Raw genomic sequence first — 27,334 nt, 5'->3', positions numbered from 1 at the left:
TTATCGGAAGGAGACAAAATGTAAGGGATAGAGCTTGGTCACATGGTTCCGCTGTCTTTTTATTCTCGTCCAAAATATGGTATCTAGCAATACCAAGGGATATTACCAAGGCTCTTGCCTTGATCTGAAGGCGATCTGTTGTCCCAAGATCCTAGACCATGATGGACACAGTTCACTTTGGCTTTGGGGACAGAGCACAGAGGTCCAGTGTGCACGTTGGCAGCAAACAGAACCAGCACCTTGGAACATGAAAGAACAGATATTGTAGTGGCTGCATTTTTGTTTTCCTAGCACTCTCCAGAACTGTACAGGAAACTTGCTGAGTCTGCAGTTGTGAAAAGAGGAGAGCCTTGAACGTAATGAAAATGTTGTCAAGCTGGGTTGTGGGATGGTTGCACAAATACACATTTACTAAAAATCATTCAATTGTACACTCAAAATGGGTGGCATTTATGGAGGGTAAATTATACCTCAATAAAGCTGTTGAGAGAGAGACAGAGAGACAGAGACAGAGAGGCAGAAATAAAAGACAGAGACAGAGAGAGGAAAGAAGTGACAAGTAGTGATATAAGAACTCAGAACTCAAATATTCCTGGGCCTGAAGACGCATATCCATTTTTTCCCAGGATCAGCTGACAAAAGGTAAATCTCATGGCTATAAAGTACCGAAAAATAACATGTTTTCTCTTTTCCCTCATTTCTGGATAACAGGCATAAATGTGACTGTGAATGCTACCTTTCTCTATTCGAATAGTTTGATTTACAAGTCAAGTGACTGCCGGAGTAGCACCTGTGAAGGTCTTGACCTACTCAGGGAAATTTCAGTAAGTAAATGCTTTTGTAGGTGTAGCTCACACCTCTTAGTACAGAGAGATCACGGTGTAAGACTTGAGCACCCGTCTGTGAGCATTTCTTATGTCATCTCTAGCCACATAGCTGAATGTTTTGGAGACAGGGTAATCTGACTTTATCCCCGTATATTTCCCAAGAGATGAGGGCCCTCCGGGAATACAGGAAAGTCGGGAGAATCTTCTGCGTTCTAGCTCTACACTTTCAATGTTATGGAGGGGACTTATTTTAAATTGTTTCCAAAACCTTTTAAAAATGTGAATGTTGGCATTAATTGGTTTTCTTCTGTGTCCCTTGGGAAGTACCTGACGGATTCTAAAGCCCTGTACCAGAGGTCTCAGTTTCAGGTCATAACCATAGATGCAGTCATGGGTTAATTGCTTAAGAGCTGAATCTGAAACCTAATTTTAAAGTAGTAACTGTAACGTTAAAGGGTGGAAATGGGAGGGGAAAGATTCTTGCCTACTCCCTCCTCCCAACTCCCCACCTCAGCCCGGGCTTTATGGAGCAAAAGAATGTTCTAAGCTCTCCAGAGGCCGCAAGGTGTGTGAGAAGCCTTTTTACTACAGAAACCCAGGGAAAGGTTCTCCTAGAAGCAGAGCACTGGACATAAAACCATGGCTCTAAATCTTTAATCGATAGCATTACACCAACCAGACACGTAGACTCACATGGGGAAGAGTGGTTGATGACAGCAGTCATTCTCAATCTTGGGAGGGCCAGGGATGAGCGAGGGGAGTTTAACAAACTCCAATTTATGATGCTAGGAGTGTGCATTTCTTCCTTCCACCTCTTGAGAGGGAGGCATACCCTGGTTTTCTAAGACTAGGGATGGGATGTTCCTAATCACATTCCTCTTGATAAATAGTACAAGACACGATCTATAGTCACCCAACTTGTCACACTGCATTTTGTTCTCTTTAGCCCCGTTTCATAGCCCTCCCTAAAAGTAAAACTTGCCCTCATCCCCCAAAGCGCCTCCAAATCTAGTCTCTCCTCAGTCTGGCCCACAGGTATGTCTCATGGTACAGTCTATCAGTCCTTCCTATCCTGCCCTGCATCCTCCTCTTGACAAAGAACCCAGGTTCACCTTCATCCTTCTTACCTTCAGCAGAATCCCCTTCCTTCCACCTGCAGCATCTTCTTTTTCTCAGATTTCTTTATCCCTTAGTGTCCCGTCCCCAACCCAAGGCACCATGAGTTGCTCCTTTCTTCAGAGGCCTACTTTCTAACCTTCTAGAGGCCTTTTTCATTGCCACTTCTTTCCTGTCCATTTACTCATTGCTTTTATTTCAGAGACTGATTTTTCTTTTTCTTTTTTTCCCCTACAGAATAAAAAACAGATGGGCTGTGTCCTTGTGGGGCCCTCGTGTACATATTCCACCTTCCAGATGTAGTAAGTAGTTTGGTTTGTTGTTGTTGGTTTTTTTGTTTTTTTTTGTTTTTCAACGTTTATTTATTTTTTTTGGGACAGAGAGAGACAGAGCATGAAAGGGGGAGGGGCAGAGAGAGAGGGAGACACAGAATTGGAAACAGGCTCCAGGCTCTGAGCCATCAGCCCAGAGCCTGACGCGGGGCTCGAGCTCACGGACCGCGAGATCGTGACCTGGCTGAAGTCGGACGCTTAGCCGACTGCGCCACCCAGGCGCCCCTGGTTTGTTGTTTTAATGCCACCGTAAGTTGAAGTCAGGACATGGTATCTCTATTTAAATGATATATCAAACAGAAGTCTAGTCAAGGCAACACAACCAGAGGTGTTGGAACCCTCACATTTTGCTACTTCTCTGTAAGTGTCATTCCCTTGTCCACGTAGCTCTACCTTTGCTTACCATGAGGTGAAGGACAGTAGCTATTCACGTCCAGTTACTAACATCTGAGCCTGAGAGGCAACATGGTATAGGTAAAAAGCGTCCTGACAGGGAACAGAGAAGACAATGAACTTGGATAATTTGAGGAATTAATGAAGGAAATCTTGACTAAAGTATGAGCAGAGGAAACACACAGGAAAGTACAACACCCTGGGCATTAGCAGGGCTCGGTTCTATCCTTAGGTCCTCAGAATAAGGGAAGTAGAAAGGTACTCAATTCACAGCACTGAGGATTATATAATTAACATATTAAAGTACCTTTCACAGTGCCCTTTTCAGCTTAGGAAAAAAAAAAAACGCTTCCAATATATTCTACAATAAAAATATTTTTCTGCCTTGGCGAAAATCACCCTCATTCTTCCATTCATTTTACTCAGTGTAATTCTCGCCACCATGAAACATTTTGTTCTGCCAGATCACACCTTCCCTAAATCTAAAGCCCTCTTCTTTGCCTGTGTTTCATCTGTTCAGTCTTCCCCTGAATCAAGGATCACCTTTGTCTACACAGAGAAAACTACGCTAAAGGACCCCCATGCAATAGATTTTGGAAGGCCACATTAAATTTCTGAACTTTCTGTTGCAAAGTCTGCCTCTGACACCTCCTGCCAGCTGTACAAATACTCGGAGATGTTCACACCCACTGCATGCCACGGAAGCACTTTCTCAGCTCATCTTCCTTACTAAAATGCAGGCAAATACAGATTCTTCTCCTTCCATTCATTCCCAGTCGTCGTCTAATCTGACCACTTGTTGCTTTGCAATAGAATGTGCTCAGAAGGAAAGGAAGAGTAGGAAAATTGATTGACTATTTATGAAACCTTTTGTGTGCAAAGAAGCACTTTGGTTTTGTCAGAGTAGAGAAATTAAGTAAAACACAGCCCCCTGCCCAGTAAAATAGAGAAGACAACAAGAACATTGGTAACCAGTACAAGGCAGAGTATAATAAGCTCAACTGAAGAAACACAAACAAGAAGCTGTGGGGTTCAGAGAAGAAAGGAGCTCCCTCTGGTTGGAAGAGTTTAGCTCAAAAGGGGAAGGATTTCTTGAAGGAGATGGTATACGAGTTGAGTGTTGAAGCATAGGTGAGATTTTAATGAGTAGAGATGAGGAGTTAAGGATCCCAGCCAGGCAGAGGGTAAGTGGGTGTAAAAGCAAAGAAGCAGAGAAGTGTAGACATTTTGTGAAAGTCAGTATCAACCAGTGTGCAAGAGATGAGTAGGGGGATAACAGATAAAACTAGAAAAATTAAGTAGGGCTGTATTGGGGAGGTCACGAGTTCCAGGTGAGGGAAGCAGATTTAATTAGGTTTGCATCAGAAACAACTTAGATGGTGCAGGAAAGAAGCAGATCAACTTTGGGAAGAATAAGTGATAACAGTGTACAGGAAAGACTAGAGCACACAGGAGACACTGATGGGGAAAGTCATCGGGGGAGGAGGAGAGCTGAATTAGCATGCAAGCAATTGACCTGGAAAGGAAGGAGAGCCTTTAAAGATATTTAAGGGTAGAATAACTAATAACTGATTTGATACCTGATTGGATGTCAGAGTGAGGGATGGAAAGTGTTCAAAAAACACTAAAAGAAATGAAGAATGGTTTTGAAAAATGAAAAGATAAATTCGACTGAACATAGGGAGTGTAAGTGCAAGCAGGACACCTAGCGCTCAAGATGAAAGGGAGGTTTTGTTTTCCTTCCTTTATCAAGTGCACATTGACGGTGCACATATGACCCAGGCAGACTGGAGATACGGAGGTGAATAAGCCAGATGTGATCTGTGCCTTCATGGAGCTTGCAGTCTAGTGGAGGAGGCAGATAGTAAACACACACTGACCCAAAAATTACCTGGTCGCAGGTATCAGTGAAATGTTTTTCTGATGGCTGAAGGGATCTTTAATCCAGGACCCGATGCATGAATAAGAGTCAGCCAGACAAAGAGCCAAGGGGAACAGCATTTCTGGCATATGTCAAGGCCCTGATGATGGCCCATCCTCTGTTTTCTTAGCCCTACTCCCCAAAGGCCATATGTCCCAGCCCCGATGTTATGACCACCCCCTCCTTTTAGAATAAATTGGAACCAAGCCACATTATACATGAAAATATGCAGAGTATCTTAAAACATAACATATGCTCAATAAACGTTTTAAAATTTACCTGTGTGGGAGGGACACCTATTTAAGTTAGAAACCTGCTTGAGTGACCCTATTTCATTCTTACTTACCATTTATAACCAACCACAGGAAACAGTTTGAAACAGCTTAAAGAGGGATTGTATTTGTGCTACTGAAGTTAATCCTGATGTTTGTTTCTTTCTTGCCTCTTGGCATAGCCTTGACACAGATTTGAACTATCCCATGATTTCAGCTGGGAGTTTTGGATTATCTTGTGACTACAAAGAGACTTTAACCAGGCTGCTGTCTCCAGCTAGGAAGCTGATATACTTCTTGGTTAACTTTTGGAAGGCCAATAATTTGCCATTCAAAAATTTTTCTTGGAACACTGCATATGTTTTCAAAAATGGCACCGAGACTGAGGACTGTTTCTGGTGAGCAGGACCATTAATATGCTTCTGGCACTTGCCATAGAGAGAGGCCACAGAATCCTGGCAGCCCATCCGGTTATTATCAGATGCACCTTCCATCTGAAACAGCATTGGGAATGGACACCAGCCCACTTTCTAAAACACAAATAAACGCAAAAGGGCCAAAGGAAACATGGTATAAATACAATCAACATGTATCACATTTGCAGCACTCTAGCTTTCAAAGTACTTTCACATTACTTTTATTGATCCCCTATAGTAAATCCTCTAAAGAAAGGAGAACAAGTACAAGTTCCATTTTACAGATAAGGAAAGTGAAAAACAATGGTTACTGCTTTCACATTACTGTGAAAGATGTGATACCAGAGAATATGCATTCTGCCAATACCTACAGCTAGTTAGAAATAATTTGTCTCATGATCGCTCAGAGGAATAAGTGGAGCGGGAGGAGAGCAGGATATCAGGCACCATCGCTAAAATAAAATTACAAGGTTCACACGACTCCAGCACAGGTGGCAGAAGGAATCTTTTGGTTGTGTTACCGTCTACACCACCACGATGCTGCTTGCTTCTGCAGTCTCTCTCCACCTAAGTATGCAGAATAGTAAGGGTACCACTGGGATTGCACATCTAGGGACCTAAAGAGTCAACCTTAAGGCCTCATCCTGGAAATTTCGAGGTGAGCTTAGAGCCCACAAAGGTGCATTTCATTGGGAAGATAAATGATTCCTATCAACTCTGAATTTTTGCACTGTAGACTCAAAGGTTTCAACTTATCTGTGATCATGGGGTTTATAGAGCAAAGTAGCCTTCCTTCTGCAGATAGCAGGAAGCTATTATAAACAACCCACCAAGTGTCTCCTATTTGTATATACACATGAAGATTCCCTAAAACTTATCCTTATATCTTTACCAAACTAGATCCCACCATCCAAACTATTGATATCATGATGTGTATCATTGGTGGTTGCGTTGATAGTGGAGATGAAGTTTAGATGAACAGGTCCCAGAACAGATCTGTAAACAATGAGCAAACAACATGGAAGGTCATGCAGAAACCAAACTGGTTTCTTACAGTTTCTCTTTTCTCTGTTCTAGGTACCTCAATGCTCTGGAGGCTGGAGTTTCCTATTTTTCTCAGGAACTTAGCTTCAAGGATATGTTGAGGGGAAATGACCAGTTTCAGGATATCTTAATGAACCAGAACAGGAAAAGCAATGGTAAGGGGACATGGAGATAATTTTTTGCCAACTTCTTCCTCACAACTACTACATCTTTAAGAGTCATTTTGACAAATCTACCAGCACAGAGTTATCATAATTACCTCTATATATTTTGTTTATCTGGGGAGATCGGTAGTTGCATGCAACTCCATTATATTAGTCCTTCTTCCGATTAAAACCTTTTCCTATGACAGAAAGGAAAAAAGTAGTGTTGAATAAATACATTAGCATCATGAAAGTAATAATGATGCTAAAGTCTAGCTTGTATAAACCAAAATGATATCATGACCCACCATCGATAAACTGCTTTTTATTTATTATTTTTTTAATGTTTTTTTAAATTTATTTTTGAGACAGAGAGAAACAGAGCATGAGCAGGGGAGGGGCAGAGAGAGAGAGGGAGACACAGAATCTGGAGCAGGCTCCAGGCTCTGAGCCATCAGCACAGAGCCCGATGAGGGGCTCAAACTCACAGGCTGTGAGATCATGACCTGAGCTGAAGTCGGACGCTTAACCGACTGAGCCACCCAGGTGCCCCGATAAACTGCTTTTTAAATTCACCTCAATCTAATCTATTATTGGATTTATGACTAATCCTCACACATTCTGAACCCTGGTCCCCTGATGACCAAGAGGATATGTTTAATGATTATCTGGCCTAAAGCAAAACTACAAGGTTAGCATATCATCTCATTTTCCTCTAATGTATATCCCACATGCCTAGTCATCTCCCAGTGACAGGTCAAATGTGGGATAAAATCATGCTCACTAAGCTGTGAGGTGATTTGTTTCACTTTCCAAGAATTCTCTTTACAAATAAGAATAAATCAGAAGCAAAGGGATCAACTGTGGACATTTCTTATGAGGGAACGTGCTTGTTTGGTAAGAATTCCTAGCATCACTCAAATCATCATCTACTGTCATTATTTAAGTATTTGCCATAATCAGAACCCTCCATGTACAAATCATTGGCAAGATGCGGGGGGAAAAAGAAGTATAGATGTCCCTAAAAAGAAGTATTCATGTCTCTAAGGAGTTTATTGGACAACATAGTATATGAAAAGAGCCAATGTACCCCAACTCCTCTTTCTCATAGAGTCATGCATTTGGGAAATCTGATTCCAATGAGTACGAGAGCTCACAGCATAGATTGAACCCTGCCACTGAAATCACTGAGTTCTGAGTTAAGAAGCTACAAGCAAAGCCCAAGGAACATGGGCTTGTTCAGGAACATGACATAAATTCACCCATTAATTTTACTATAACTTTTTGAACCACTTAACAATTGGTGAGGTGCGCTTATCAATGAAAATAGTTTATGTAACTCCTCTAACCTGGTATAACGGAATAAACACTGAGCTGGATTCATAAACTTGCATATTAGAGCTCTGCCATCTCCTAGTTCTTTAACCCTTTGGCATCTTGTCTTCCAGTCTCTTTAGATCAATAAAGTTAAGGGAATGGACTAGAGGATTCTTTTTAAGATTCCATGCAGCTCTACTCAGACTCTATGACTGTAAATGGAAAAAAGCAAGGGAGAGAGTAATTGAGGAATTGGTGTTAACCTTGAAACATAAATGTAGCACAGACATACTGGGTTCAGATTCGGGCGCCTGGTTCCCACGTGTTTGAATGTAGACCATTGTGTATTTCTCTCCTTGTTTTGCTGTCTCTTCTCTAGTGATTGTTGTGTGTGGTACACCAGACACGATCAACTCCCTCAAGGGTGACCGGGCAGTGGCTGAAGATATTGTGATTATTCTAGTGGATCTATTCAAGTAGGTGTAATATTGGAAAGAATTCTCTTTTCAGAAAGGAAATACTCCCAGGATTTCCAGAAGAGACATTCTCTTTTCTCTTGTTTTGCACTGACTTACATGGGATTCGGTATGATCAAGTTTCATTCTTGCATCACAGCCTCATTTTTGTTTAATTGATTGTAGCCTTAGCAGATATGCATATCTTTGATATCACTATCATGTCTAAATACAGAAGTTTCATGACCCATTAAATCTACATGTCCATTCATCTACAAGGATCTTGGCCCCCAGCCTGATTTTAAGGTCTTTCCAGGCAGTGATAAATCAACTAATAACCCAATCCAATAGCATTATTTTCAGGAATGTGGGACATATCTCTGCTTTCTTTTGCTAATGGCCTTTGATCCTAGATGACTTATCCTTTGCCACCTTTGTAAGAGGAAAGTTCCAATTAAATGACTGCTTCTCTGCCCTGTGTGGTTTAGTCATGGGTGGCAATTTTATTCTCTGTAATTCTCTAGAGCAAAAGAGAGAAAATTCTGGAGGATAGACACTTTCTTTTTTCTTTAAAACATAAATGTAGTACAGACATACTGTTCTTTCTGTCTGTCTTTCTTTCTTTCTTTCTTTCTTTCTCAATCTTTATTTTTTAAATTCAAATATAAATAATATGCAGTGTTATATTTTACCACTCATCTTCTAATATGGTTGGAGACCCTACAAACCTTGCCAAGGTAGTATCTGAGTCAGATTAAACTTACAGAAGTTGTCACCGGTACACCTGTGCTTCTTGCCCCATCAGCTAGATCGTATGACATCACTTATCTGCCTGCACCATTAATCATTACCTGTCTGTCCTTAACCTAGACACTGTTACTGCACTACATATTTCCCATATTTGCCTAGTCATTTCACCCACACTAAATGTACGTGTCACAGTGTTAAGAGGAAGGAAACATAGGGACTGCAGGTCTATTTGACTACTATTTGTTCATGAAGATAGTCTTATCAATCAACTTAGCCTTTTAGTTGCAAAATACAGGAAAGAGGACAAAGTTATCAACATTTCACTCCTACAACCACATCGACAGCTGCTCTGACAGTTGCTTTGCTCTGTGGTAGGAGTCCTCAATGTAGCCAAGTTGGTGTGATTTTACTATTAGCGAATCCTCAACCCGGGGCAAAAGTGTAGGCCTTCCTTTGTCACTGGTCTTTAAGGACACCTGGCTATGTTTTTGGTAGATAATGAGCTTCATTTGAAAATAGACATAACTTGGTTTCAAATTCTAATTCTGACACTTGTGGTTCATTTGACTCTTGGGTATTACTTAATCTTGAGATTAAATCTTCTCATTTGTAAAATGAGAATAAAGATACTCACTTCATAGGAGTGCTCTTAGGATTAGATGTGATAATATGAGGAAAATATTCAACCTGGTCCTCAGTGCATGGATGTGTTCACCTACCGTTTGAATAGTAAATGGTGGTCATCTTAGTTATAGCAGTTCCAACATATTAGATTCTTTACATATTAAAACATTCAAATGATTTGGAAGCTTAGAAACCATATGACTTGCAGCACAATCTCAGACAGTATTGAGGGTCCACAATGTGCCAAATATCACCGAGGAGCTGAGGATACGAGGATCAATACACTAATATCAAGGAGCTGACAGTGTTGGGGAAAATGTTTAGTCTTTCTTAAAGAAAAGAAAGAGTCCACACATAAACCAAAAGTCAGTAAGCCTTGAAAGCGAGCCATAGCTCGCATGTCCAGAGCCTAAAAAACTCCCTCAAAGAGGTATCTGTGTTCTGATCTTCCTTTCCACTTGTGTATGTGAATGACAGCTGCCTAAGCCCTCTTACTCAACTTAGCATGTTAGAAGAAAATAAACCTATCTGGGGGAAAGCAGAAAGTTTTTCAGGCTACTGGAAAAAAATGTTTTAAACTATTTCTAGGCTGATGCTATAGTTTGTGGGAATTGTGGAAGCTCCATATCTGGTTTTGGAGGAACCTAATTTTCATGAGGAACTTGTGCTTCTTAATACAGTAACGTATACTTCGCGGATAATGTCACCGCCCCAGACTATATGAAAAATGTCCTTGTCCTGACATTGCATCCTGAGAATTCCACCTCAAATAGCTCTTTCTCCAAAAGTTTATCATGGGTAAGTTTCATGGGTATATACTATTCTTTTCTTTGTCAAGGTTAATATATTATTCTCCTATGTAGGACCCAAATTCTAAAGAAAGCAATTTTTTTTTTTTACTCTCATTCACTCAACAGATATTAACTGAGACCAACTACATGCAATAGCAGGATTACTGATATTAAAACTCTTACTATAGGAGCACCTGGGTGGCTCAGTCGGTTAAGCATCCGGCTTCGGCTCAGGTCATGATCTCATAGTCCATGAGTTCAAGCCCCACGTCGGGCTCTGTGCTGACAGCGCAGAGCCTGAAGCCTGCTTCGGATTCTGTGTCTCCCTCTCTCTCTGCCCCTCCCCTGCTCATGCTCTGCCTCTCTCTGTCTCAAAAATAAATAAAAACAGGGGCACCTGGGTGGCGCAGTCGGTTAAGCGTCCAACTTCAGCCAGGTCACGATCTCGCGGTCTGTGAGTTCGAGCCCCGCGTCGGGCTCTGGGCTGATGGCTCAGAGCCTGGAGCCTGTTTCCGATTCTGTGTCTCCCTCTCTCTCTGCCCCTCCCCTGTTCATGCTCTGTCTCTCTCTGTCCCAAAAATAAATTAAAAAAAACGTTGAAAAAAAAAATTTAAAAAAAAATAATAAAAAAAAAATAAATAAAAACATTAAAAAAAATTTTTTTAATTAAAACAAACAAACAAACAAAAAAACCCTCTTACTATAGGTCACTGTGCTGGGCTTTGGGCCAGCACGACAATGCACACTCTGTAATATTGGAATGGAAGTGACAATGTGGGAAGACAGGAAGAAGCCCCACTAACTTAGGGAAGGCAGAAACTAAACAGTGTACCTAAAGCAACTTTCTGCTGGGGCTGATATCAAAATTCTACCTTTAAAGATATATATTCCTAGGTTAAGACATTGTCCTCTATTATAATTAAGTTGGCCATTGTTTAAACTTGTCCAGGAGAGTCATGTTTATTCCTCTTATCCAGCATTTCATCTGGTTTAGCACTGATTCCAGAAAAAGAAAGAAAGAAAGAAAGAAAGAAAAGAAAGAAAGAAAGAAAGAAAGAAAGAGAAAGAAAGAAAGAAAAGAAAGAAAGAAAGAAAAGAAAGAAAAGAAAACCTCCAATTGGACATTAAATCATGACCACCTTATAATACAGGGGCCCCTGACCCTAATTCTCCATTAGGCCTTGTCAGTCACTATACCTTAGCTTGATTAAATTCATCAAATGTATTCTGCCCTCAGAGTCAGTTGAGAGCAGGTTAGGACTGGGAAGAAGAGGGAAGAAGCAGTCCCGAGGACCCTGAACAACCTTGGGATGGCAAGCCATGGGCCAGACCTGAAGAGCTATAAGGGAAGTTGGGTACCTTGGGGAGTACAACAGTTTTTTCCTAGACTAGAAATTCTAAACCCTCTTTTTCACAATGCTGCAAAAATTTGGAGCTGCAACCACTTTGGGAGTTGGGTTTTTTTTTTTTTTAATTTTTTTTAATCTTTATTTTAATTTTTGAGAGAGACAGAAACAGAGCATAAGCAGAGTGGGGAGAAGAGAGAGAGGGAGACACAGAATCTGAAGCAGGCTCCAGGCTCTGAGCTGTCAACACAGAGCCTGATGCAGGGCTTGAACTCACGGACCACGAGATCATAACCTGAGCCAAAGTCGGATGCTTAACCTACTGAGCCACTCAGACCCCCCGGGGATTGGGTCTTAACTGGATTCCTTTTATCTCATTAAATGATGATTTCAGCAAAAGACACTGAAACCAATTAGAGGCGTTTTCTTTTTTCTTTTTATATTTTCCAGTGAATACACTTCTGTGTGTAATATTCAGATATCACTCACACAGCTTCTAGGCTCTGTTGAAAGTGTGATTCTTAACAGGTGGACAGTCCAAAATGGCCAGGCTGACAGAATTCACTTAGTCTCAGGGGGCACAAGACTTTTAATCCATAACCCAACTCTGTGAAGATAGCAACTGTTGAGAATTGTTTCTAAAGCAGGTTCAATGGTATCCAATCAAAACTCTTCCTGTTCTATTCAGGGTACTGAAGGGCAGGGAATTGTTTTTACTGTTGTTCTCTTTTACTCTCTGTGAAAACATTAAAGTACAAGCAAGCCTTTTTTTCTGTATAAAATCCCATAAGAATTATGAAAATGTTGCCTGTTGTTCTTCCTGGTTGAAATAATAGATTTCACCATCATGGGAAGGAAGTACCTCCCTAAAGGCAGTGTTTCAGGTTTATTGATCCCAAGGAAATGCAAAATTTTGACACAAGGATAATAAAAGAACCCTGGTTCAAGGACATATTTTCCAAAAGATTACTTTTACTACCACCCCTGTAATTCTCCTAATATCCTTTTACCTTTCTGGTTACTCTGCTGACCCCAAGAATGTTTTGTTCCAGGTTCAAGACCAGAATCTCTTTTTTGGGACTCAAAAGACTTTTCTTTCTCATTCAGGCAAAAAATGACTTTGCTCTTGCCTACTTGAATGGAGTCTTGCTCTTTGGACACATGCTGAAGATATTTCTTGAAAATGGAGAAGCTATTACCACCCCCAAATTTGCTCATGCCTTCAAGAACCTCACTTTTGAAGGTACTGGTCTCCTAAGAGCAAACAACAGCAGCAACAAAACTTACACTTTACAGAAAGCTGGAGAAATATGGGCTTTGTGGATGGACTTAGGGAAACAAAGAGGGGGTTTGGCAATAGATGGATCAACAGCTAAATAACTTTGAACTTGGAGGCAAACATCACTACATAAATTTTGGGGTTGGTGTTCTCAATATCTTGGACCCCAGGTGATGCTTTAGGATTTCAGAATTTTTCAATCCCAAAGAAAGGGCAAATGGCTTGGACTTTGTATTTATAACAGGCTCATCACAGGGCATTTTGGGCAGTGATGTCCCGAAAATGCTTAGAGACTAGGAAGAAGAGAAATCTCTGCCATTTGATTTTGGTCCTTCCATATCTCCTTTCTATCATTTAGGGATCTGGGACCCTGTGTCACCACTCAAATTACCATAACCTCTCATAACAACACCATCCCAAAGCTCCCAACACATGTTCCTGAGTGTGAAGTAGCATCTTATTGTAATTTTGATTTACATTTCCCTAATGATTAGCAATATCAAGCACCTTTTCATGTGCTTATTGGCCTTATCAGCCATTTGTATATGTTCTTTAGAAAATGTGTCTTCAGTCCTTTGCCCCTTTTGAATTGAATTGTTTGGGTTTTTTGTCTGGATATTAATAGCTAATCAGATGTATGATTTGCAAATATTTTCTCCTATTTTGTGAGTTGCCTTTTTACTCTGTTGATAATGTCTTCATGCACAAAGTTTTTAAATCTTCATGAAGTCCAGTGTGCCTAATTTTTCATTGGTTGCCTTTGCCTTTAGTATCATATCTAAGAAATCACTGCCAAATCTAATGTCATGAAACTTTTGCTCTGTGTTTTCTTCTAAGTTTTATAGTTGTAGGCCTTACATTTAAGTCAGGATGGATTTTGAGCTATGTGGATATCTAATTTTCCCAGCACCATTTGCTGAAAAGACTCTTCCCCCCCATTGAATGGTCTTGTCACCCTTAGTGAAAATTATTTGACCATATATGTAAGGGTTTATTTCTGAACATCCTATTCCATTCCATTTGTGTATACATCCGAGTTTATGCCAATACCATACTATTTTGATTACTGTAGCTTTGTAGTAGGTTTTGACATTAAGAAGTGAGTCCTTCAGCTTTGTTCTTCTTTTTCAATTGTTTTTGTCTATTTAGCATCTCTTGAAATTCCATATGAATTTTAAGATGGCTTTTCCTATTTCTGCAAAAAAAAATTATTGAGATTTTGACAGGGATTGCATTAAATTTATAGGCTGCTTTGGGTAATACCGATTTCTTAATGATATTAATTCTTATATTACATAAACATGGGAAGTTTCCATTTATTTATATCTAATTTCTTGCAGAAATGTTTTGGAGGTTTTTTTTGTACAAGTCTTTCACCTTGGTTAAGTAAATTCTTAAGTATTTTATTCTTTTTGATACTATCATAAATGGAATTATATTCTTTTTTATTGAAATATAGTTGACACACAATGTTACCTTAGTTTCAGCCATATAACATGGTGATTCCACAAGTCTATACTTTATGCTATGCTTGCCACAAGTATGCCTACCATCTGTTACCATACAATGCTATTACAGTACCAATGACCATATTCTCTATACCTTTGACTATACATTGACTATATTTCCTGTATCATTTCTCAGTATGACCTGTTCATTCCATAAATGGAAGCCTGTAACTGCCACTGGAATTGTATTCTTAATATCCTTTTCTGAATGTTCATTGTTACTGTATAAAAATGCAACTGAGTTTTGACTGTTGACTTTTTATCCTGCTACTTTGCTCTTTTATTAGTTTTAACAGTTTTTTGTGGAACATTGAAAATTTTCAACATATAAGGTCTTATGATCTGTGATTAGAGATAACTTCACTTCTTCCTTTCCAATCTGGATACTTATATTTCTTTCTTTCTTGCCTAAGTGCTCTGGCTAGGTATTCTAGTACTACATTTAATAAAAGTGACAAGAATGGGAATCCTTGCTTTGTTCCTGATCTTACAGGAAAAGCTTTCAGTTTGTCACTATCAAGTATGATGTGGTTATGGGTTTTTCATAGATGGATTTTATTATGTTGAGATAGTTTCCTTCTATTCCTAGTTTGTTATGTTTTATCATGAAAAAGTATTTAATTTTGTAAAATGCTTTCTTTTCATCAGATTGATAAGGTCATGCATTTTTTCCTTCATTCTGTTATTTGTGGTATATTATCAATATAATATATCAACTTTCTCAATTTTTATATGTTGAGCTATCCTTGCATTCAAGGAATAAATCTTACTTGGTCCTGGTGTATATTTCTTTTAATATGCTGCTGAATTCTGTTTCCCAGTATTTTGTTGAGGACTTTTATATCAGTGTTTATTAGGAATATTGATATAGTTTTCTTTTCTTAGTGTCATTTTCTGGCTTTGATATCAGATATCTGGCCATATAGAATGAGTTAGGGAATGTTTCCTCCTCTTCAGGTTTTCTTTTTTTTTAAGTTTGAATTTGAGAAGTATTGGTGTTAATTATTCTTTAAATGTTTGTAGAATTGATCAATAAAGCAATTAGATCCAGATTTTTTTTTTTTCTGTTTGGTCAGGAGATTTTTGATTACTGATTCAATCTCCTTAGTACTTATAGATCTATTCAAATTTTCTATTTCTTCATGGTTTAGTCATGGTAAGTTTTATGTTTCTAGAAATTTGTCCATTTAATCTAAGGTATCCAATTTGTTGCTATAGAATTGCTTATAATAATTTTTTTTGTAGAATTGATAAGGTCCCCAACTTTCATGTTTTATTTTTGTAGTTTGAGTCATTTTCTTATCTACTTAGCTAAAAGTTTGTCAATTTTGTTGCTATTTTTGAAGAACGAACTTTTAGTTTCATTGACTTTTTTTCTGTTGTTTTTCTCTTCTGTATTTCATTTACCTCTGCTTTAATCTTTATAATTTCCTTCCTTCTGCTAGCTTTGGGTTAAGTTTGTTCTTCTTTTTCTGGTTTCTTAAGTTGTAAAGTTAGATTTTTGATTTGCATGTGTTTTTGTTTTTTAGTGTAAACATTTACATCTTTAAATTCCCCCCCCCCTTAGCACTGCTCTTGCTGTGTCCCATAGCTTTAGTATTTTATGTTTTCATTTGTATTTGTCTTTAGGTTTTCAAACTTTTCCTTTGTGATTTCTTCTTTGATCCATTAATTGTTTAAGAGAGTGATTTTTTTATGTCCACAAATTGGTGAATTTTCCAGCTTTCTTTCTATTATTGAATTCTGACTTTATGGTCAGAGAAGATATTTTGTAAAATATCTATCGCTTTAAATCTATTCAGACTTAATCGTGGCCTAACATATGATCTATCCTGGAAAATGCCTTATGTGCATTTAAGAATAATGTGTATTATATTGTCGGGTAGACAATGTGTATTATATTGTTCTGTGTTTGTCTATTGGATCTAGTTGATGTATTTGTTCAAGTCTTCTATTTCCAAACTTCTTTTGTCTTGTTATTCTATCCATCATTAAAAGTGGAATATTGGGGGCGCCTGGGTGGCGCAGTCGGTTAAGCGTCCGACTTCAGCCAGGTCACGATCTCGCGGTCCGGGAGTTCGAGCCCCGCGTCAGGCTCTGGGCTGATGGCTCGGAGCCTGGAGCCTGTTTCCGATTCTGTGTCTCCCTCTCTCTCTGCCCCTCCCCCGTTCATGCTCTGTCTCTCTCTGTCCAAAAAATAAATAAACGTTGAAAAAAAAAATTTTTTTTTAAAAAATAAATTTAAAAAAAAGTGGAATATTGAGGGGCACCTGGGTGGCTCAGTCAGTTAAGCGTCTGACTTTTGATTTCACTTCAGGTCATGATCTCACAGTTTGTGTGTCCAAGCCCTACACTGGGCTCTGTGATGACAGTGCAGAGCCTGCTTGGGATTCTCTTTCTCCCTCTATCTCTGCCCCTCCTTCCCTCTCTCTCAAAATAAACAAATTTTTTAAAAAGTGGAGTATTGAAATTTTCAACTATTATTGTAGAACTGTCCATTTCTTTGTTCAATTCTGCCAATTTTTGCTTCATATGTTTTGGTAGTCTGTTATTAAGTGCATAGATGTTTATAATTGTTATATCTTCTTGCTGTGTTGAAACCTTTATTAATATACACTATCCTTTTTCTCTTATAAACTTTTTAAATTTAAAGTCTATTTTGTCTGATATTAGTATATCCACCACCACTCTCTTTCAGTTACTATTTGCATAGAATATCCTTTTCCATTGTTTCTCTTTCAAACTATTTATGTTTTTGGATCTAAAATGAGTCTCTTATAGATATCATATAGAATCATTTTTTTAAAAATACAGTCTTCAAATCTCTATCTTTGATTCTCCAATCAAAATAAAATCTATTTTATATTTAAAGTAATTACTGAGAAGAAGAGATTTGTTTTTTTGTTTCTCATTTGTTGTTTTTTTTTTGTTTGTTTCTCATTTTCTGCATTATTTTCTTCTTCTGTGTTTAGTTGATTTATTTTGTAGTGAAATGTTTGAATTCCTGTCTTATTTTTTTATTTATATTCTTTAACTATTTCCTTTGTGGTTGCCATAGGTATTATGGTTAACACTCTAAGATCATTACATTCTAATTTGACTTTATACCAGTTTAACTTCAATCACATTTTAAAAAAAACTCTACAGTTTTAGGGGTACCTGGGTGGCTCAGTCAGCTAAGCATCTAACTCTTGATTTCGGCTTGGGTCATGATCTGACAGTTTGTAGGGTCGAGCCCCCACATCGGGCTCTGTGCTTTCAGCTTGGAATTCTCTCTCTCCCTCTCTCTCTCTGCCCCTCTCCAGCTTGAGTGCTCTCTCTCTCTCTCAAAATAAATACATAAAGTTTGAAAAAAACTCTATAGCTTTAATACTTCCATCCCCACCTTTTTCAGACAGTTGCAAAATTACATCTTTATACATGTGTGTCCAAAAATATAAACTGTGGATATTTTAAGCATTAGTGTCCTAAATTATGTCAAAAACAAAATGTGGCATTATAAACCAGTTATAATAATGCTAGTTTTGGGACTAATTTTTAAAAACACATTCATCCCTTAAATCACGTAGAAAATAAAAAGTGGAATTACACACCATTGTTATAATAATGCTACATGTTATAATTTCCCACGCATTTGCGTTTATTGAGATCTTTATTTCTTCATATGGCTTTGAGTTATTGTACAGTGTCCTTTCATTTCAACCTATGGGACTCCCTTTAGCATTTCTTGCAGATCAAGTTCTAGTGGTTACAAACTCTTTTGTTTATCTCGGGATGTCTTACTTTCACCCTCACTTTTGACAGACAGATTCATTGGATAAAGGATTCTTGGATGAAAGGTTTTCTTTTGGCATTTTGATCAGCCCACTACCTTCTGGCCTTCAAAGCATCTAATGAGAAGTCTGCTAAAAACCTTATTGAGTATCTCTTGGATGTGATAAATCACTTCTCTCTTGCTGCTTTCAAAATTCTCTGTCTTTGGCTTTTGTCAGTTTGATTAGAATGTGTCTCAGTGTGGATCTCTTTGAATTCATCCTATTGGAGTTTATTGAGCTTCTTGGATATTTATATTCATGTATTGCATCAAATTTGGGAAGTTTTTGGCTATTATTTCTTCAGATATTCTCTCTACCCCTTTCTCTCTCTTCTTCTTCTGGCACTTCCACAATGCATATGGTGGTCTGTTTGATGGTGTTGCACAGGTCCCTTAGGCTCTGTTCATTTCAATTTTTTTTTCTGTTCTGTAGACTTAATAATTTTCATTGTCCTATCTTCAAGTTCACTGATTCTTTCTTCTACCTACTCAGATCTGCATTTGAATTTCCTTAGTGAATTTTTCATTTCAGTGATTGTACTTTTCAGTTTTGGGATTCGCTTTTGGTTTCCTTTTTAGGTTTTCCTTCTCTTTATTGCTATTTCCATTTTGAGTCTCCTGGCTTTATGTATCTCTTCCTTAAATTCTTTGAACATCTTTAAGACAGGTGTTTTAAAGCATTTGTCTATTAAATCCACCATCAGGTCTTTTTCAGAGATAGTTTCTGCTGGCTTATTTATTTTTTCTTTTGATTTGGGCCACACTTTTCAGTTTCCTACTATGCCTTGTGATGTTTTTGTTGAAAACTGGACATGTGAAGTTAATAATGTGATAATCCAGGAAATCACATGGTATATGAGAAATTTTCACTACTTTAGTAAATATTCTTAGCAAAAGCTTTTCAGTAATAATTAGAAGGATTTATTGGCTGATTATATTTTATTTCATCCTAAATGCAATGAAAAAAAATTCCCTTCTAACTAAATACTAATTAGCATCTCTCTCAAAAATATCCATCAGAGAGGGGTGCCTGGGTGGCTCAGTCCGTTAAGCATCCAACTCTTGATTTCAGCTCAGGTCATGATCTCATGGTTTTTGAGTTCATGCACCACATTGGGCTCTGTGCTGACAGCATGGAGCCTGCCTGGGATTCTCTCTCTCTGCCCCTCCTCTGCTCATGCTTTCTTTCTCTTTCTCTCTCTCTCTCCCCCTCCCCCCCCCCCCGCCTCTCTCTCTCTCTCAAATCAATAAACATTAAAATAAATATCCATCAGAGATCTCAGGGCTAGGAGCCAATGGAGATTCCTTCTGATTAGCTCATTAAGACAATCTTTCAGTAAAATAGGGCAATTTGAACCTATTTCATGCCTTCTGTCAAAAAGTCAAAAATAACCTCTAACTTTTTCTGATTTTACCCTAGGGCATGCGGGTCCTGTGACTTTGGACAACTGTGGGGATATTGACAACACTATGATGCTTCTGTATACCTCCGTGGATACCAACAAAGTATGTCTGACTTCTTATCAGGAATTTGGGGTGAAGTGACTAGGTGAGGAAGGATAACTACAAGGCAAGTGATAGAAAAGGAATTAGAGAAGTTGTGTTTAAAAATCTGCAAGTTATTTTTTTCAAATTCACAATTATGCCCTACTTGAGACTGTATTCTTTAAGCATTTTGGCCCATAGACCTTATTTAGAATATCCATACTCTATTGACTCTATATAAGATACTTAGCCAGAATATATTGATATAAATACCAGACTGTTGATGGGATACCAATGATAGGATGACACTTGTGTCCTAAGAATTGTTTATTCATTTCCACAGCTAAAAATTTCAATGAAACATTCCCTGTTCTCTCCATCTGAACTCATAAAAATCATTAATTGTGCAATATTTCTGGCACAAGCCATCCTATAATGTCATGTTTTTATTCACATTATATGTATCTTTTCTCCTCACCTACATATAGATTCTTTATTTTTTAAAGTTTATTTGTTTTGAGAGAGAGCAGAGGAAGGAGCAGAGAGATTCATAGAAAGAATCTCAAACAGGCTCCACCCTGTCAGCACAGCATAGGGCTCAGTCTCACAAACCATGAGATCATGACCTGAGCCAAAATCAAGAGTCAGAAGCTTAACCAACTGAGCCACCCAGGCACCCCCATGTAGGTTCTTTAAAGAAAGGGAATGGGTCTTACTTTTCCATGTTTCCAGTGCTTGCTTAGCTTCTTATCTGGAATACAATTAATGGCTGATCAGCATTTAATTTAAAATCATAATTTAAAATCATCGCAAACTATGAAAGCCACTGTTCCAGCCAACCAAATGGTCAGTAGAAAGTATTTTTCTGTAAGACATTGTGTCCTCACATAACTAGGAATCTAAGACAAAGAGTTATTCATTTTTTCATGTAATTTTACAATGTGATCATTATGACATTTTTAAGTCATACATTTGGCATATATGTTGACTCCCCCCCCCCCTTGTAAAAGATATCTGTAATGGGAAATATGGAAAGCTAGAGAAAAGATGTCCAGATTGAGAAAGTTAAACCAGAAATTTGAGGGCGGCATTTCAGAAAACTACTCCATAGTTTACAGTTACTATATAAACCTTTAATATAATGCTATATTTCACGTACATTTCATGGGAGTACCTTTAGAAAAGTGTCACCAATGCTCCAGTTATTATAGTAACTACAAAGATAACTATACTCCCCTCTAAGTTATTTGCACCTAATGATTCCTTTGGAGAGAAGCAAATACATGACGATCCTATATCATCCTCATAACTGCTCTTCAATATAAAAAATGTTCTGTACACTTACTCTCTCTGAAGGAAAATCTAGCTGAATTTTTCAATAAAGGTAAATCTAGTTGAATTTTTCAATAATCTAGTGCCAGCAGTTGTGCTGTATAATATGTATATACAGGCAACCAGGGATTAATTCTCAAAACACAGGGATATAGATAAGCTATTCTGTATCCAGAGAAAGCCTCAATAGAAAGTCAATGTACTGTACCCGAATGTTAGTATATTTACTATCCTCAATATATGCAATTATAGATCGTACTTTCAAGTTAAAAGTATATTTCTACTGCTCATGCTCTGTCTCTCTCTCTGTCAAAAATAAATAAACATTAAAAAAATTAAAAGTATATTTCTAAAGATGTAAAACTTTTGTCCAGAAAGTTTTGAGGGAATGGTGTTGAATTTAGAAAGATGGTCATTTTTCAGATGTCTTTTACAAAACCGACTCAATATATGCAGCAATATTGTAAGGATATATTAATATATCCCATTGGTGGATTGCTTGAAAAAAAAAACCTTTTCTTTTAGAAGCCTAATTAGTATCATGTACAAGACAGCATATTAGAGCAAAAGGATAGAAGATATTTGAAAAGTATGTAATTGATAGAATTTAAATTTTTTTTCTTTAACGTTTAGAGACAGAGCATGAACGGGGGAGGGGCAGAGAGAGAGGGAGACACAGAATTGGAAGCAGGCTCCAGGCTCTGAGCCATCAGCCCAGAGCCCGACGAGGGGCTCGAACTCACGGACCACGAGATCGTGACCTGAGCCGAAGTCGGCCGCCCAACCGACTGAGCCACCCAGGCGCCCCTGTAATTGATAGAATTTAAATGTAGCATTATTTCAGAGCCCCTTGACCTATATCAAAATAGATAATGGATTTTACCTGTGGTGCATTTTCTCAATATATTGTTTTCAAAGCAACTTAATATTGTGGAAAACATTGGTGCTTCACTTGTCATGTGATTTAGAGTTAACCATTAATTTCTTTTGGTCTCTCTTTTAACATTCGTAAAATGAGAGGCTTGAACTAGTTCTCTAAAGACGCAAAGATTCTATATTGGGTAGGAGTTACTCATACAATGTATGATCATAAAGAAACAAAATAATTGACCCACATGGAGCTTAAAGCTACTTTCATGCTGTGAACCAATAAGTGGATGCTACCTAGCTAGCTCCTGGCTGCAAAACATTACCTTGTTTCATTGAGAAGTGTTACTATGAAATTCAAATGTCATTGGGTAGGACAGTCTCATCAGAAGTCATTCTAAAATGTCTTTTTCTGTTCATCCTTCTTCTTTTTCATGCCCTGGCACAGTACAACGTTCTGTTGACCTATGACACCCATGTAAATAGGACTATTCCAAAGGAAGAAACCCCTACATTCATCTGGAAGAACCACAAACTTCCTAATGATATCCCAGGCGAGGGTAAGATATCCTTTGGTGAATTTTCTTTCCCTGAAATGGCTTTTCTGGTAAGGTAAGCACATTCTATGGTTTATACAATTAGCCTGCTTTTATTTTTTCGTTTATTTTGTTTGTTGTCTGAATTAGATTTACTAGGTTTGTAAAATGTGGACTCCCCTTCCCAATGAATGATATTACAGTTCTAATTAAATGCTGAAGCTATCCCTATTCTAATTTAGCTATACCTCTCTTTAATATGTGTCCTACCTAATCACTGACAAAACAACCTATAGAAAATTATTTTCAACAATTGGCAAAGTGAACACAAAGACATATATTCTTAATGCCACTTACTCCGTTTTACTGCAATAAACTCAAAGTATACGTATTTCAGCAAGAAACACATGATGCCAGCAGCCATCAGTCATCAGTGAGCATGGCTTCAAAAGTCTCCCCCCATTTCCTCACAGGATATATACTTGGGTTATAATGATGATTACCCATCTACTTAAGATGAGATCCTATAATATCATGGAAAGCCCTAACATGACTATAACTTCACCCGTGCAACTTCCGATGTGACCATATAACACTGGCCATCACTGTATAGGGTCAGCTAAGTATCTCCTGGGCAACAAAGTCTCAGGACAGTCTGGCTTAGCCAAAGATTACTACAATAAATAGTAAGTAATTTCACATTACTAATCTATTTTTAGGGAAAAAAGTTTAAATTTGGACAAATATTTATGCCCAAGATGCAAAAAAAAAAAAAAAAGTGGAAACAACATTAATAAAATAATTTAGAAAAAAGTGATACATTCATAAATGGTACATCATAAACCAATTAAAATATTTACAAAGAATTTTAAATGACATGGGAAAACTCACAAGGTAAATTAACAGGAAAGTGAACACATTTTTATTTAATAAGATTCTATTCTTTGTAAAACTATGTTAGAAATAGACTGTAAAGAAATATGCTAAGGGGCGCCTGGGTGGCGCAGTCGGTTGAGCGTCCAACTTCAGCCAGGTCACGATCTCGCGGTCCGTGAGTTCGAGCCCCGCGTCAGGCTCTGGGCTGATGGCTCGGAGCCTGGAGCCTGTTTCCGATTCTGTGTCTCCCTCTCTCTCTGCCCCTCCCCCGTTCATGCTCTGTCTCTCTCTGTCCAAAAAATAAATTAAAAAAAAAAAAAAAAGAAATATGCTAAAATGTTAACAGTGATAGCTTCTGAATAGTAGGATCCTAGGAGAATTTTTTTTTTTTTGGCATTTTATGTTTTTCTTAATTTTCCAATTTTTTCCATGACTCTGTATTAATTTACCATTTTTAAATACTAAAAAATAAACTATAAATATTTGTCTCCCAGCCCTGTTCTAATAACCAGAAACTGAGGTCAATAGGACTTAAAGAGAAAAGTTGTGTTTTGATGCACTTGCTTGTGTTAAAGTTCTTGCTATATTTTTAGTCCTCTTGTGTTCCATGAGTCATATATGGTTAAAAATGATCCCTGTGTTTTTATTCAGTAGCCATATGCAGTTGACTAAAGCAAAGAAGGACATGGGAAGTGGGGATCCCATTCTTCTAAACAATAAACAATCCCGAACTGACTTCAGATTCACTGCTATCGTTGCTCTTTTTTTAAAGTTTTTATTTTGATTCCAGTTAATATACGGTGTTATATTAGTTTCAGGTGTGCAGTATAGTAATTCCACACTTCCAACATCACCCTGTGCTCATCATGACAAGTGCTCTCCTTAATCCCCATCACCTATTTCACCCATCCCCCAGTCTCTCCCCTCTGGTAACCATCAGATTGTTCTTTATAAGTAAGAGTCTCTCTCTTTCTTTCCTTCTTTCTTTCTTTCTTTCTTTCTTTCTCTCTCTCATTTTTTCCCTTTGCTTTTCCATTTTGTTTCTTAAATTCTACATATGTGTGAAAGCATATGACATTTGTTTTTCTCTAACTTATTTCATTTAGCATGATACTCTCCAGCCTCATTCATGTTATTGAAATGGCAAGATGTCATTCTTTTTGATGGCTAAATATTCCTTTGTAAAATACCACTTCTTTATCCATTCATCAGTTGATGGACACTTGGGCTGCTTTCATATCTTGGCTCTTATAAATAATGCTGCAATAAACATAGGGCTGCATGTATCCCTCTGAATTAGTATTCTTATATTTTGGGGGGTAAATACCTAGTAAAGTGATTGCTGGATCATAAAGTAGTTCTATTTTTAACTTTTTGAGGAACCTCCATACTGTTTTCATACTGTTTGCATTCCCACCAACAGTGCATCAGTGTTCCTTTTTCTCCACATCCTCACCAACATTTGTTGTTTCTTTTTTTTTTTTTTAATTTTTTTTTTTCAACGTTTATTTATTTTGGGGACAGAGAGAGACAGAGCATGAACGGGGGAGGGGCAGAGAGAGAGGGAGATACAGAATCGGAAACAGGCTCCAGGCTCCGAGCCATCAGCCCAGAGCCTGACGCGGGGCTCGAACTCACGGACCGCGAGATCGTGACCTGGCTGAAGTTGGATGCTTAACCGACTGCGCCACCCAGGCGCCCCAACATTTGTTGTTTCTTGTGTTCTTGACTTTAGTCATTCTGACAGGTGTGAAGTGATATCTTATTATAGTTTTGATTTGCATTTCCCTGATGATAAGTAACGATGAGCATCTTTTCATGTGTCTGTTGGCCATCTGGATGTCTTCTTTGGAGAAATATCTGTTTGTGTCTTCTGTCCAGTTTTAATTGGATTAATTGTTTTTTGGGTGTTTTATAAGTTCTTTATATATTTTGGATACTCACCCCCCATTCTGTAGGGTTGCCTTTTAGTTTTGTCGATTGTTTTCTTCACTGTGCAGAAGCTTTTTATTTTCATATAGTCCCAATAGATTATTTTTGCTTTTGTTTCCCTTGCCTCAGGAGATATATCTAGAAAGAAGTTGCTATGACTGATGTCAAAGAAGTTACTGCTTGAGTTCTCTTCTAAGATTCTTGTGGTTTCAGGTCTCACATTTAGGTCTTTAATCCTACCCAAAATAATAAGATAAGATACCTAGGAATAAACTTAACCAAAGAGGTGAAAGATCTGTCCTCTGAAAATTCTAAAATACTGATGAAAAAATTCAAGATGACACAAAGAAATGGAAAGACATTTCATGCTCATGGATTAGAAGAACAAATACTGTTAAAATGTCTTTACTACCCAAAGCAGTCTATACGTTTAATGCAGTCGCTGTCAAAATACCAACAGCTTTTTTTACAGAGGTAGGGCAAACAATGTTAAAATTTGTGTGGAAGCAGAAAAGACCCCCATACCCAAAGCAATCTTGAAAAAGAAAAACAATACTATCATTGTTTTTTAAAGTTGATTTCTTTTCATGAGCAAGCTTTTTAAAATTATCTGTAGAACCATCTGCAAGCTTCCTAGGTTTAACCACACTTAACTTTTAAAATGTATCTCTTTTCTCATGGATTTCTGCAACTCTTTACTTCTTTCCTTTGTAACTTTTTGAGTTGCAACTATTTTTTCTTTTCCCTTAATTATAGCCTGTGGTAACAATGTCAGCTTGTATTTTTAATATATTTCCTTAAGAGTTTTGGGATATTTGGGTTATTCAATAGAAGGATCTGTGCTTTATAAAATGCTCAACTTCTCAAAAAGTAATTTTTAAGAGAACTCTCATTATTTACCTAAGAGACATCACATTAAATATTCATATTACAGGGACATTGTATCATCCTGGGCAACTTCACTTCATCTTCATTTAGCCAGAAAATTCAGTTAGCCAGAACTTTTCATTACTCAACTGTTACTACATTTAACTTCAAACTTTATAAATATAAAGTAATTCAATCTTTCAAATAGTAAACAAGATTTCATCTGGTCTTTTATCTGGGTACACAACTGCCAACTAAGTGTCAGAATGTTTCAACTGAGATAACACTATCACTATGGTTTCATTCATTCTACAAAGATTTACTTAATGCCAGGGAATGTTCTAAACCATCATCATCTGCCTCCTGGGTTACAGTAACATCCACCTGACTTCCTGCTTCAGTCCTGCTCCCTGCCCACCTCTAGTCTAACCAACAGTGCCACCAGAATGAAAGCATGGATCCAGTCATATTGTTGCATTATTGCTAACACTCAATTGGCAGCTCTACCTTACCCATAGAATAAAGTCTAAATGACTTATTACAGCACAAAATGTCCATTTATCTTCTTACTTCTCCAGACTTATCTTTCTTTCATCTTTCCTGAAGTCCCTTCCCTACTCCCTCAACTTCCTCCTATTTCCTTAAAAAAATGGTGGGAGGTGGTCTTGCAACCTCGTGCCCCTGTGTCTTCAGTGATGCTACTCGCTCCGATTAAAATGTATCACTCTTCCATACAACTGGTAAACATCCACTCATCTTCAACATTTAATTTGAATTTCATCTTTTCTAAGCTTTTTCTTAGCGTCCCATTGATCTTTCCCAAATCCCACCAGACTTCTAGTATAGAATTTATATCACACTTATTGGTTTACACATCTTTTTAAACCATATACTGTGTGAGTGTAGGGTCTATTCTTTAGTCATATCTGCTTGCCCAACTTAGTGCCTTAGAAGAGATGGAGGGAGGGAGGAAGGAAGGAAGGAATGGGAGGAAGGGAGGGAGACAGGGAGGGAGGGAGGGAAGGAAGGAAGGAAGGAAGGAAGGAAGGAACAATATGAGATAACTATAAATTCATTTCTACTCAGCACTA

The 27,334-nt window shown here is 37.9% G+C and overlaps 1 protein-coding gene across 2 annotated transcripts in view; it reads left to right on the top strand.

Annotated features, from left to right (window-relative positions):
- GUCY2C (guanylate cyclase 2C) overlaps window positions 1-27,334 on the top strand; it is a 96,617-nt gene that overhangs the window by 32,268 nt on the left and 37,015 nt on the right. For both annotated transcript variants that reach the window (XM_047865939.1, XM_047865940.1), the window contains 9 exons: window positions 712-824; window positions 2,181-2,245; window positions 5,044-5,259; window positions 6,355-6,476; window positions 8,161-8,257; window positions 10,291-10,408; window positions 12,855-12,990; window positions 19,769-19,854; window positions 22,481-22,592. In XM_047865939.1, coding sequence (XP_047721895.1) covers window positions 712-824; window positions 2,181-2,245; window positions 5,044-5,259; window positions 6,355-6,476; window positions 8,161-8,257; window positions 10,291-10,408; window positions 12,855-12,990; window positions 19,769-19,854; window positions 22,481-22,592 — 1,065 coding nt within the window. The remainder of the gene's footprint in view (window positions 1-711; window positions 825-2,180; window positions 2,246-5,043; window positions 5,260-6,354; window positions 6,477-8,160; window positions 8,258-10,290; window positions 10,409-12,854; window positions 12,991-19,768; window positions 19,855-22,480; window positions 22,593-27,334) is intronic.

Source organism: Prionailurus viverrinus, chromosome B4, assembly GCF_022837055.1.
Source record: "Prionailurus viverrinus isolate Anna chromosome B4, UM_Priviv_1.0, whole genome shotgun sequence".
Classification (NCBI taxonomy): domain Eukaryota; kingdom Metazoa; phylum Chordata; class Mammalia; order Carnivora; family Felidae; genus Prionailurus; species Prionailurus viverrinus.
The sequence above is the reverse complement of the archived record's forward strand: the minus strand, read 5'-3'. Positions and strand labels throughout refer to the sequence as shown.